Source organism: Sceloporus occidentalis, unplaced genomic scaffold, assembly GCF_023333645.1.
Source record: "Sceloporus occidentalis isolate IW3139 unplaced genomic scaffold, rSceOcc1.0.p SCAF_5, whole genome shotgun sequence".
Lineage (NCBI taxonomy): Eukaryota > Metazoa > Chordata > Lepidosauria > Squamata > Phrynosomatidae > Sceloporus > Sceloporus occidentalis.
Window position 1 is genome coordinate 89,700,936 of NW_028316985.1, and position 12,042 is coordinate 89,712,977.

Below are 12,042 nucleotides of genomic sequence, written 5' to 3' on the forward strand. Positions count from 1 at the left end.
ACCTATTTCAGGATTTCTTATTCTGACTGGCACCTTCTCCAACATCTCAGACAAAAGTCCTTCTCACCATCACTGCCTGTTTTCCTTCATTGGGAGATGTCTGCAATTTAAGCTGAATTTTTCTGTAGAGACAGCAGCCTTCTGTATCAGTTAACAATACCCTAATGCTCAACTTAGCATAGAGCCAGAGGCAAACTGTCAGAAATCTTGAGTGCTAGGATGGAGCATATAAATAAAATGAGAAGATGAACAGATAAAGGATTTCATTGATGTTAAAAATATTCTTCTCATTTACAGTTTTTAATGTTTCATTTCTTTTGTTTTAGGCATTTGTAGAAGCAGTACGGCTTCAGGATGATGATTTACTGAAAGCTCAAACCCGAGAAAGTGGTGACCTCTTCATGTGGCTGAAACATGAAGCAAAAAGGGGAGATGCAGCTGCTCAGGTACTGAATAACATTAATACATTTCAGCCTTCAGTGTTACTATTTGTGGGCTGAACTAAAAAAGAAGGCTTACTTTGACATGGCCAAAAGCAGTCTGTTCCCAAATAGGGACAACTGTATGGTTTATGTGTTTGCAAAATTTGACCCTGGAAGGCTGATAACATAATAAAATATAGTAGCAGGCCTGCTAAATGGACCAGTAATATGGCTCAATTTATGAAGGAGACCATGCTAGCAGATTTTATTTCATATGTTGCAAAACAGCATCTATTTAGTTTCAACTTCCTCAAGGAATATTTAAGTCACAGTTCTTCAAATCAGGGATAGACATTTATGATGAGTCTTACTGGTGATCTAGAATCTGCTTTGGGCTACAAAAAATTCAACTCTGAAACAAAGTATACCAACAACGCAAACTTAAAGTTGAAAGATATCACACTTACAGGAGCATGCTTTATTTCTAAAATAAGATTTGTGCTCATGAACCTTGTTCCAGAGGGAAAATATTGGAAGAGGTTAGCCACCACTATATTGCCAAACTTGGCACCAGTGAGGGTAGTAAAAATGGGCAGGGCCCATCTCTGGTTAGCAAGCTACATGATGCTCACCCTAGCTGTATATACTTGCAAGGGAGTAAGTCCTGTTAAATTTCATTGAGTTGTAAGTCTGAGTAAACATAGATAACATATCTACTGTATATATCTTAAACAATGGCCCTTATCTAGATATCATGCACAAAAATCACCTGCTTAGTCCAAGAGAGTATTTGTGGATTTGTACTGTTACTGTGCATTTCTAGTCAGGCAGAAGACGACTCAAAATCACATCCATATTACCATAGTAATAAATGGATTGATCTACACTTAGCCCTTTTAACAAGTAGCTATGGAATATTGGGAACGGTAGTTCGTTGTGGCACCAGAGCTCTGAAAGAGAAGGCTAAATGTTTCACAAAACTACAATTCCCAGAATTGCATAGCATTGAGAAATGGCAGCTAAAGTGGTGTCAGCCAAGATTATTTTTGCAGTGCAGATGCAGCCTCTGTGATTTGGAGCAGTGCTTCTCAGGCTATCTGACATGGGAGGCAAGCATTTTTTTTCCTAATTTGCCAGGGACCAGTACTGTATTTAATCCCATTGGTTACACCTGTTTCTCTGTCTCCTGGAAACTTACTATGGACAATCAGTAGATTCATAGAAGAAACCACAAGGGCCATCCAGTCCAACCCCCTGCCATGGAGGAAATCACAATCAAAGCATCACTGACAGATGACCATCCAACCTATGTTTAAAGACCTCCAAGGAAGGAGACCGTACCACTCTCCGAGGGAGTGTGTTCCACTGTCAAACAGTTCTTACTGTCAGAAAGTCCCTCCTAATGTTGAGGTGGAAGCTCTGTTCCTGGAGCTTGCATCCATTGTTCTGTGTTCTAGTCTCTGGAGCAACAGAAAACAAACTTGCTCCATCCATCCTCTTGAAGGGGTGACACTCCTTCAAATACTTAAACAGGAATATCATATCACCTCTTATCTAGCTCTTCTCTAGGCTAAACATACCCACCTCCCTAAGTCTTTCCTCATAAGACATGGTTTCCAGACCCTTCTCCATTTTGGGTGCCCTCCTCTGGACACGCTCCAATTTGTCAACATCCTTTTTGAATTGTGGTGCCAAGAACTGGACACAGTATACTAGGTGAGGCCTGACCAAGGCAGAATAGGGTGGCACTATTACTTCCCTTGATCTAGACACTATACTTCTATTGATGCAATAAATAGATTGTGGACAGGCCCAAGCTCATGGATCACGCTGATTTGGAGTACCTCTCCTGGCCCAATTAAAATTTGCAGAAGCTTTTTGGAACATCTGCAATTGTTCTTTACATTTCACATTTGAGGTTTATTTACACATTTTTCTTATTTTAGCAACGTTTAGGACAGATGCTTTTTTGGGGACAGCAAGGAGTGGGGAAAAATCCCAAAGCAGCTGTAGAGTGGTATGCAAAGGGTGCCTTGGAAACTGGAGACCCAATATCCCTATATGATTATTCCATTGTTTTATTCAAGGTAAGATAACTTTTAAAAATATAGTACATTCCTTTTTTATTGCATTACACACACACACAAATTTCTTTCATCCTTTTAAATAATCAGAAAAGATAACAGCTTCCAAGTTTCTCCAAATTCACCCAGTGTCCTTGATCCATTTCTTCTAATTATCTTTAATGTAAATATACTGATTTTCACAGATTCTAACTTCTTTTAAAATAATTTTGTCGCCATTGGAATTAACTGTTAATCTTTAGCTGAAAGGTATGGGACAAGATGCTCTATCTAACTGGTGGAACATTTACTTACACAGAGTGTGGGTTCCGAGAGGGGGAGAATAGAGGTGGGCAGCCAATCAGCTGCACCAAGAAAGAGTATTCCAAGTATTTGCCTTGGCCATTCAGTGACCATTTGGGTTAGGGGAAAGCTGTGCCTGGGCACCAGGTGACAGCTGGTGCACATCCAGCTGAACTATTGGTGTACTAGAATACCCTCCTACCTGACAGTGGGAAAAGTACACCAACCTTCAATTTTGCTGATGTAATAGTCCAACAGGATTCTTTTTTAAAAAAACACACACATACACACACACACTCCTTAACATACCTTATATGTAATCTCTGGTCAGTGTTTGTCTAGAATGGATTGTAAAATAATTGTCTTTCTGGGTGGTTTCCTTATACTTTGGTTGTGCATGAGCCAGATGTGTCCATAAGCCAGTTTCTCTGATTTAATTTATGGGCAAAACAGATTGCCCCTGACAAAGCCGGATTGGAGCCACAGCAACCACACGCCACAACCCCAATCCTCCTTTTTGCCAGTCGAAAAAGCAAAATAGCCACTCCTTTTTGCGCCGGCAGAAAGCCAGCATTTCCATCCCACTGTGGTGGGAAGCTGGCTTTAAGGTTCTCTGGTGTTGTGTGCAGTATAAACGCCATGCCACCGGACTGCTTGGAAACCGGCCCACATTTGGGAGGCTGCCTGGCGTGAAGCAGACTTCCTGGCACCTTGGGGTATGCATTATCTGTGTACTACATCCCCAAGATGCTCAAAAGCTGGCAATTGTAGTAGCTATCAAATTCAATCTTGCCAACTATTAAAGACAATGAACTGAAGTGATGTACATTATCAATGACAAATTTTGTCATTTACAACATTCTGTCATTGGCTAGTGCTCTGTTTCTCCACCTTAGTAATCCTGTGGATACATTTGAAGCACAATAATGTCTTAATTGTGTAGACTTCTGGGGGAATAAATCTCACTTAAGTCAATAGGATTTGCTTGCATGGAAGCATATATAGGATTGCATGGCACACTTGTGTTTGCATTAGTTTTAAAAGTGCATCTGTATCGCTTTTAAAATAGTAATCTGCTATGTATTTGATATCAAGTGAGTGTGGTGCTTTGGTTTGAGTGTTTACTCCAGGGGACTAGGGTTTGAATCCCCATTTAGTCATGGAATTCCACTAGGTGATCTTGAGAGAACCACTTTCTCTTAACCTACGAAAAAGACAGTGGAACAACTCTGAATAAATTATTCCAAGAAAATTCCATGATACGTTGTCAAACACTGAAGCTGACTTGAAGGGACGTAACAACAATATGGTATTTGACAGGTGAAACATAATAGGAATGAAATGGGTGCCCATGTTTCTTATTTCCCTCCAAAATTTATTACCCTCAATAGAGCAGCAAACTTCTAAAAAGTTACTGCATATCTCCTAAGGGGGAAAAATGACTTGTTTTACAAGGTGTCATGGAGAGATGCAACCCTCACATAATGTGGATAGATATGCAGTAGCAGTGTTTTAAGACAATAGCAAGCCAGTTGGTATTTGGATAGCCTATGAAGCTCATTTTTGCTAATATGCCAACTAACCATTGTAAAAATTCCACTGATTTTTCAAATAAATGTCCTAAGAAAGCAATGTCACTTTTCAAGAAGGAAGGAATCAAAATAACTTTCTGTATCCCTAAAATTAACTTTTATCATTGCTTAGGGTCAAGGTGTGAAAAAGAACAAAACGCTTGCTGTACAACTGATGAGAAAAGCAGCATCGAAGGTAACGTCTATCAAAAAGTTTATATGGGATCTTGTGCTTGAACCAACCTAGATTTCTTTCCCTCTCATTGGATGAAGTGAGTGACCTGCCAGACTCATAAGCCATAATCATGCCCTCCACCTTTCACAGATTTATACTGGAACACATGTGGCCAAGAAACATCGAAGTGTAGCCTGCTGGGAAGGGCAAGATTCTTTCCACTTCTCACCTCCTCTGGTCTCTACTGAGCTAACTGAGTGCAAACTACTCTTACACATTGAACTTAGTTTTCAGCAATTGTAGTAAGCTGAGGACAGAGGGGGAAAGTGGGAGGAGGAGAGAGAAACTGGGACATTTTAAAAGCAGCTGAAAAAGTGGGATGTCAAGAGGATAGCTCAAGTTCCCCACCAAACTGGGACAGTTGGAGGCTATCCATAATAAGTACAACAAAATCCACAGAACTTTTATTGGGACAACTGAAAGGCACAAAATACATCATGCAAGCTTTTAAAGCTTCACTGGTTTCTTGATTAGGCAAAATTAGGTAAATGATTAGGTTAAAAAAACATTTTTCAGAAATAGTAAATTTTCTATGCGTACTTGGTCACTACCAAACCAAAAAATGCTGATTTCATTAAGCAAAGAACAAATGTGGCAAACTGTTTCCTTGGACAGTACCATTTGAGACTACAAGTAATAACAAGACTGTCCTTAGCAATTATGTAGTGTTTAATATTGTTTAATCACTCTATGTTCCTTATCCTATGAAATATGTCAAAATAATTATTTGCCTATAGTTTTTTGTAGGTTTTATGGGCTATGAGGCCATGATCTAGAAGAGTTTATTAGAAATAAACTCTTCTAGAACATGGCCTCATAGCCTGAAAACCCCACAAAAAACTAGGGATGCCATCCATGAAAGCCTTCAAAATCACAATTATCTGCCAGTTAGGGAACTGGGGCTGACATCATTTTCCCTGAAGTGAACTAATGAAGTTGTGCCGTGAATAAGTTTCAGCCAAGAAATGTTCTGATGTTTAGCCCAGTCTGTTAGCTGTGATGCTTTCCAAGAGAGAAAGGGTTGCATGGTAGTATGCTATCTTGTATTGAAACTTCCCATGGCTCAGCATAATGTTGTAGTTCCACACGCATGCTATGCTGTGCCATTTAACACCCCACAGACCTACCATAGAGCTGCTGAAGTCCTCCGCAGCCATTCCATGATGGAGAATGGGTGGAGAAACTGAAGAAGAGTCCACATGTTCAGATGTGAAACAATTACACCATTAGGCTCACTAAGATCCCCTGCTCTCCATCAGTCATGGAATGGGTGTGGGTGGGTGGGTGGCTTTTGTCACTGTAGACACAGAAACAGTATAACAACTGCTGCAATGACCAAAAAAGAGATATACATGGGTTAGCTTATAGTCGCGTAAGTTAAGAATAGGATGCCAGCCATGGAAAGTTAGAATGACAGGGAAAGGAATTTTGACAGGAATGACCAATAATCGCCAGGTAAATGTGCCATGATTAGTACTTGGGTGGGAGACTACCAAGAAATACTAGGTGCTTTAGGCTATATTTCAGAACCACATCTGAGTATTCCATAAGAAAACCCTATGGAATTAATGGGGTCACCATAAGTCAACAGGTGACTTGAAGGCACATATGCACGCACATTCTACAAGCTGCTTTTTCATCCAGCCAAGGAAAGTGGAGACTGGAACATTTCTAGAACCTGAATGATTTTAGGATGGTTCCTTTTGCTCACCTTTTACCTGCAGGGATTACCGCAGGCAGTGAATGGCCTGGGTTGGTATTATCATAATTTTAGAAGAAACTATGCAAAAGCAGCCAAATACTGGTTGAAAGCTGAAACTATGGGAAGTCCTGAAGCATCCTTCAATCTTGGTGTCCTCTATTTAGATGGGGTTTATCCAGGACAGACTGGTCGAAATCATGTGAGTATAAACCATTACTTATATGCAAAAATAAAATATTTCAGTTGTTTCATCACAACAACCACCATCCCCAAGCAATCCACAATATGAATAAATCTGTAACACCAAGCTAAAAATAAGAAGCCAGATATTAAAATTACAGAACTACGTAATATAAAATTACAAAATGGTGAAAGGTCTGGAAACCATGTCCTATGAGGAGAGACTTAGGGAGCTGGGTATGTTTAGCCTGGAGAATAGAAGTTTAAGATGTGATATGAGAGCCATGTTTAAATATTTCAGTGGATGTCATATTGAGGATGGAGCAAGCTTGTTTTCTGCTGCTCCAGAGAGTAGGACACAGAGCAATGGATGGAAACAGCAGGAAAAAAGATTCCAGCTAAACATCAGGAAGAACTTCCTAAAAGTAAGAGCTGTTCAACAGCGGAACACACTCCCTCAGAGTGTGGTGGAGCTTCCTCCTTTGGAGATTTTTAAACAGAGGCTGGATGGCCACCTGTTGGGGATGTTTTGATTGTGAGTCCCTGCATGGCAGGGGGTGGACTGGATGACCCTTGTGGTCTCTTCCAACTCTATGATTCTGTGAGAAAGAGAGAGGGACCCTGAATCAAATCAAACCGAATACATGATGGAACCAAAAGAATTTAACATCATGCAGATGCTCCTAACTTGAAGGCTAACACATACACACACACCATTGCCCTCACCTCTGCCTCATGTAGGAAGCCCTACAACCTGGAGCTGAAAAGGCTTTATAGCAATTCTTGGATATTCAGATTTTCTAAATTTCTTGTCAAAGGAGGTTTAGCAGATTTCAGTAGTCATAAGAGAAAGAGAGAAGCTAGTACAGTGTTGTCATGAGATTCCCATTTTGAGTTCCCATTACTGCACAGTTATCAAATAATGAAAAGAGACATTATGGCCAAAGACAAACAATAGCACTGAGGTGGGATATAACAGAGATTTAGACAAATTGTAATAGAATGTAAGAAATATATATACAGAATTATGTATTGTGTAATAAGCAATATTAAATGTATGAATTTTAATAATTTTTTAAAAATCCAATAGCTTTTCAGACAACTGAAGCCAGGCACCACTGCTTGTAATATATACAATTCATCTCACTTTCACCTCTGATCAAAGTAATTTTGCTGGCTTTTAAAATGTCAAAACAAACAAGCAAACAAAAAATCCTGCAGAATCTGTTTAGCCAGAAATTACCATGCAGGAAAAAAAAAGTGTGTCTGTGTGTCTTGTGGGAAGTGATGCCTCATTCACTTTTGGTTCTCTTGAAATTTGTTCCTGGTTTCCAGCTTCAAGCACAGTAATATTCTGACCAAATGGATTTATCTTATTGCTGGTGATATTAAACAATATTTTCATATCTGGCTTTTGAAATATATAATGGAGGCCTGGTAGGTTCAGTTATAATTATTCAATTACTATTGTACTAGCTACAAAAATTCTAGTGAAAAACTTTTGTTACAGTGCTTGAAGAAATGTTTTTTCACTATATGCATACATCTTATTAAAAATAGTGGGAAAGAATATAAGAAAAAATATACATTTCTGCCTTTCTTTTTAAACCAGACTGTGGCTGCTAACTATTTCTATAAAGCAGCAGAAGGTGGTCACATGGAAGGAACATTACGATGTTCTCAGTATTATATTACAGGAAATTTAGCAAGCTTTCCCAGAGATCCCGAGAAGGCAGTAATGTAAGTAAAGCTAAAAGCTGTGGACAGCAAAATAAATAAATAAAATAAAATAATTCTAATTCTTAAAGGAGTGATTATTATGTGGGAGGGGAAATTCTTTAATGGCATCTCTTCCATAATATCCCCAGGTCATGCAGTTGCTCTCCTTTCATACTGAGTTAGAGGAAGGGAGAGAAGGAAGGGCATAAGCAAGATCTCCTTGCAAATGGGCAGCTGCTGGGAAGTATTTTGCTCAAATCATCTCTGTACACAAGGAAAGCAAGGCCTATTAGCTCATAGTTCATACGCAGGTGACCAGATGTCCTCCTTTTCCAGGACATTTCCTACATTTCAGCTTTCCATCCAGAAAGAATTCCAAAATGTCCCCCATTTTGAGCATAACTAAGAAGCCCATTGAGTAAAACCACTTTTGCTGTTCCCTTTCAAGGAATGCATCCACATGGCTGCTTGTCGTCTCTGCAAATAGGATGGATCCTTCTAAAGTTCTTTTTTCCTAGAAGCAGTAGCAGATAAGATGTACCCCAGAGCATGGGGTGTGTTCATTTCTTGGAGGGAAAAAGGAGCAATGGGATGCTTGAGCACATAATACAAGTGTTGAAAGAGGTTTTTTCTTTAATTTCAGCACAGTGGACAAATGATAGGAATAATTTAAATGTAGATTCAGTTAAAGATTTGTCACTAGTAAAGTACAGCTTTAAGCATTTGTCTTGCTCAAAATTCTGTAAGTGTAAGTCAACAAAGCATTTTTAATGAACATAAAGAAAAACACAGTGAAGTACATAACATAATCCAGTATATGTTATATAGCTGTAAATGAACCAGATGAAATAAATTTATATTTATATTAATGTTTTTAATTTTTATTTGGTAATGTCCTATATTTCTCTTCAATGGCCTACATTCTGTGGTGCCTTGTCCTCTTTTGTGGTTATGATTTCCGGTCACCCTGTTCATGAGTGTGAACTCCTACAGAGATGTCTGAGGCTGCATCCCCATTGTAGAAATAACGCAGTTTCACACCACTTTAACTGTCATGGCTCAGTGCTGTGGAATTCTGGGAACTGTAGTTTGTTGTGGCACCAGAGCTTTCTGACCGAGGAGAAGGCACAATGTCTCACAAAACTGGAACTCCCAGAATTCCATCCCATGGCGCCATGCCCATTAAAGTGGTGTCAAACTGGATTATTTCTGCAGTGTGGAGGCAGCCTGACAATGTAGAGCAAAGTTGGGCAGCTGTGGAGAGCCTGGGGCCATCCCACCCTGTTTCCTACCCCTACTGTTGAAACAAAACCAGAAATGTGGAGTCGAAAACCAGAAATGATCAGAAGAGTAGCTCTTATTTTTTTCCAAAATGTAATTGTACCAATACAAAAGTGTGTGTGTGTGTGTGGGGGGTTGTTCTTTAGGAGAACTGTGCTCCAAGTGAATTCCTGATAATTCTCAATGGGGTGTCACTTTAAACCAAAAAGTTCATGGGAGTGTCTTAGGGGCCATACAGATGTGCCGTCTTAGATTTCATGATTCCAACCCCTAAACTAGAGTGACGAGCCAGAGGCTCAGCATGCTGGGAAGGAGGAGATTCTTTCATGGGCTCCCAATTGGAGTGGGGTGGGAGGTGATGGGCATCTGCTTACCATAATGTTTTAATGCTAATGATCCTGTTTAATGGTAGTTTTAATGCTAATGTTTTCATTTGCAGCTGGGCAAAATTTGTGGCAGAAAAGAATGGCTATTTAGGCCACGTCATCCGAAAAGCACTTAATGCTTATCTAGATTTATCTTGGTAAGGTTGATGCTCCTGTTCTGTTTCAAAAGCTTATTTTTAAATATGCATGATATACATATTACTGTGTTGCAATAGAATAGATGTGTACTTTCCCATTGCCTGAATTTTGTCACAGATGAGAGTAAAATAAAAAAAAAAGAGGGGGAAATACAAAATAGAAATTCTGTACTTTATGGTGTGGTGTGGGGCTAGACGGTGTCGTGTAGTGGTTTTGTGTTGGACTAGGACACTGGGAGGTCAGGTTTCGAATCCCTGCTCAGCTGTGGAAACCCGCTGGGTGGCATTGGGCAGGTCGCACTCTCACAACCTCAGAGGAAGGCAAAGGCAAACTCTGTGAACGAATCCTGCCCAAAAAAAAGGTGATAGTTTCACCTTTTGATTATCGTAAATCAGAAATTACTTGAAGGTGCACAACAGCATGGTGGCCTCTAAACAACATCTAAATTAGAATAAGCATTCTTTAATTTAGTTGCTAACTGTATTAGTGTCAATAAATATGGTTTTTTCATTTATTACAAACCATTAGCTTGGTATTTTATTATTTTATTTATGTAAACTTTAAATACATTTTAAAATATTTGTGTATGACTTCTCAACACCCCCCAGAAGATGTACAATGGATTGACCTAGCAATTCAAGTCAAAATAGATGTTTATTAGATCTCTAGTCTTGCTCAAAATTTAGCAAATAGCAGCTGGGGTGGAGGACATATACAAGCATATTTACTGTAATGTGTGGCTCTGGAGGAACAAATTTCATTTGAAAAACAGTGTAGGATGGAAGAGATGGTGGAGACCTGTGAAAGGATCACTTGTCTCTTTAAATTTTTAGTAAACAGCATCTTGTGATTTTTGCACTTCAAGTGGAGGGGGAGAGAGAAGATTACTTTCTCCCCACCACCTGACAATTTTCTTTCTTCCAATAGTTGTCCAAATCCAGTGCTTCCTTAATGCATGTGGTTACCTCTAGGAGCACTGCAAAAATATTTTCTGGATACTTGACAAGTAGAAGTTTGCCAACCTTTTGTAGAAAAAAATTATGTGAGCCTGGTCTAAATTCCCTAAAGGGACCAGATCCCATGTGATCTTGGGAGCTAGACAGGTTCAGGCCTGGTTAGTACTTGGACGGGAGATTTCCAAGGAATACCAGGTCCTGTTGGCTATATTTCCTAGCAAAGCCACCTGTCAGTATTCCTTGCATATGAAAACCCTGTGAAATTTATGGGGTTGCCACAAGTCGACAGGCAACTTGAATGCACATGCACCCTCAGGAACTTATAAGACTGACTGATTAGTAGAGCTGAGCCACTTGATATCAGCTCTTATATTTAGAATCTAACCAGTAGATGTAGCTGTTGCTTTGGAGACCTAGTCTTTCTTTGGTGTATTTGGTGTCAGAAGCTTCCATTCTGGGGCTAAAAGCAACTTGGTGATGAGGGTTAGGGGTGGGCTCTGGCACTTGAGGAAAGGCTTTTTGTTGTTGTTGTGTGCCTTCAACAACTCAACAACTCAAATTCCTCTACAGTGGTCCATTTCAGTGGAATATCCATGCTGGTGATATTCAGAATAATTTTCAGGAAAACATTACCAGACTTCTTATTGAGATCCCATGATAAATCTCTCTCAGTGGCTTCTGTATCAGTGGGGCAGTGAATACTCTCCAGGTTTCTGTCAGAACTTTAAAGGAGGTATTCAAGGTGCTGAATTCTATCCCAAATATAAATCCAACATGTTGGATAGTTCCTTTGAAGTTCACACTGAACTCCAAACTCATTGATATGGAAGAGATAAGTGGCATCAGGCTTCCACTAACCCTTTCTAAATCTACTGCTTTCCACTTTTAGGCATGAAGCTCTGCTCTATTACATACTTGCTGCAGAGACTGGAAATGAAGTTTCACAGACAAATCTGGCACACCTCTGTGAAGAGAGATCAGTAAGTAAATGTCTTCACAGCCTTTCTGCTTTACATATTTACAATTTGTTTCAAGCTGTCTTTGAGTATGGAACACTCCCACTCCATAGGCCACACATATAACAAA

The 12,042-nt window shown here is 39.6% G+C and overlaps 1 protein-coding gene across 1 annotated transcript in view; it reads left to right on the forward strand.

Annotated features, from left to right (window-relative positions):
• The window catches only part of SEL1L3 (SEL1L family member 3), a 43,972-nt gene that overhangs the window by 23,945 nt on the left and 7,985 nt on the right, over positions 1 to 12,042 (forward strand). Inside the window, exons 12-18 of the mRNA XM_089524703.1 lie at positions 327 to 446; positions 2,369 to 2,509; positions 4,493 to 4,555; positions 6,319 to 6,495; positions 8,089 to 8,216; positions 9,916 to 9,999; positions 11,846 to 11,936. Of these exons, the coding sequence (XP_089380829.1) occupies positions 327 to 446; positions 2,369 to 2,509; positions 4,493 to 4,555; positions 6,319 to 6,495; positions 8,089 to 8,216; positions 9,916 to 9,999; positions 11,846 to 11,936 (804 nt within the window). The remainder of the gene's footprint in view (positions 1 to 326; positions 447 to 2,368; positions 2,510 to 4,492; positions 4,556 to 6,318; positions 6,496 to 8,088; positions 8,217 to 9,915; positions 10,000 to 11,845; positions 11,937 to 12,042) is intronic.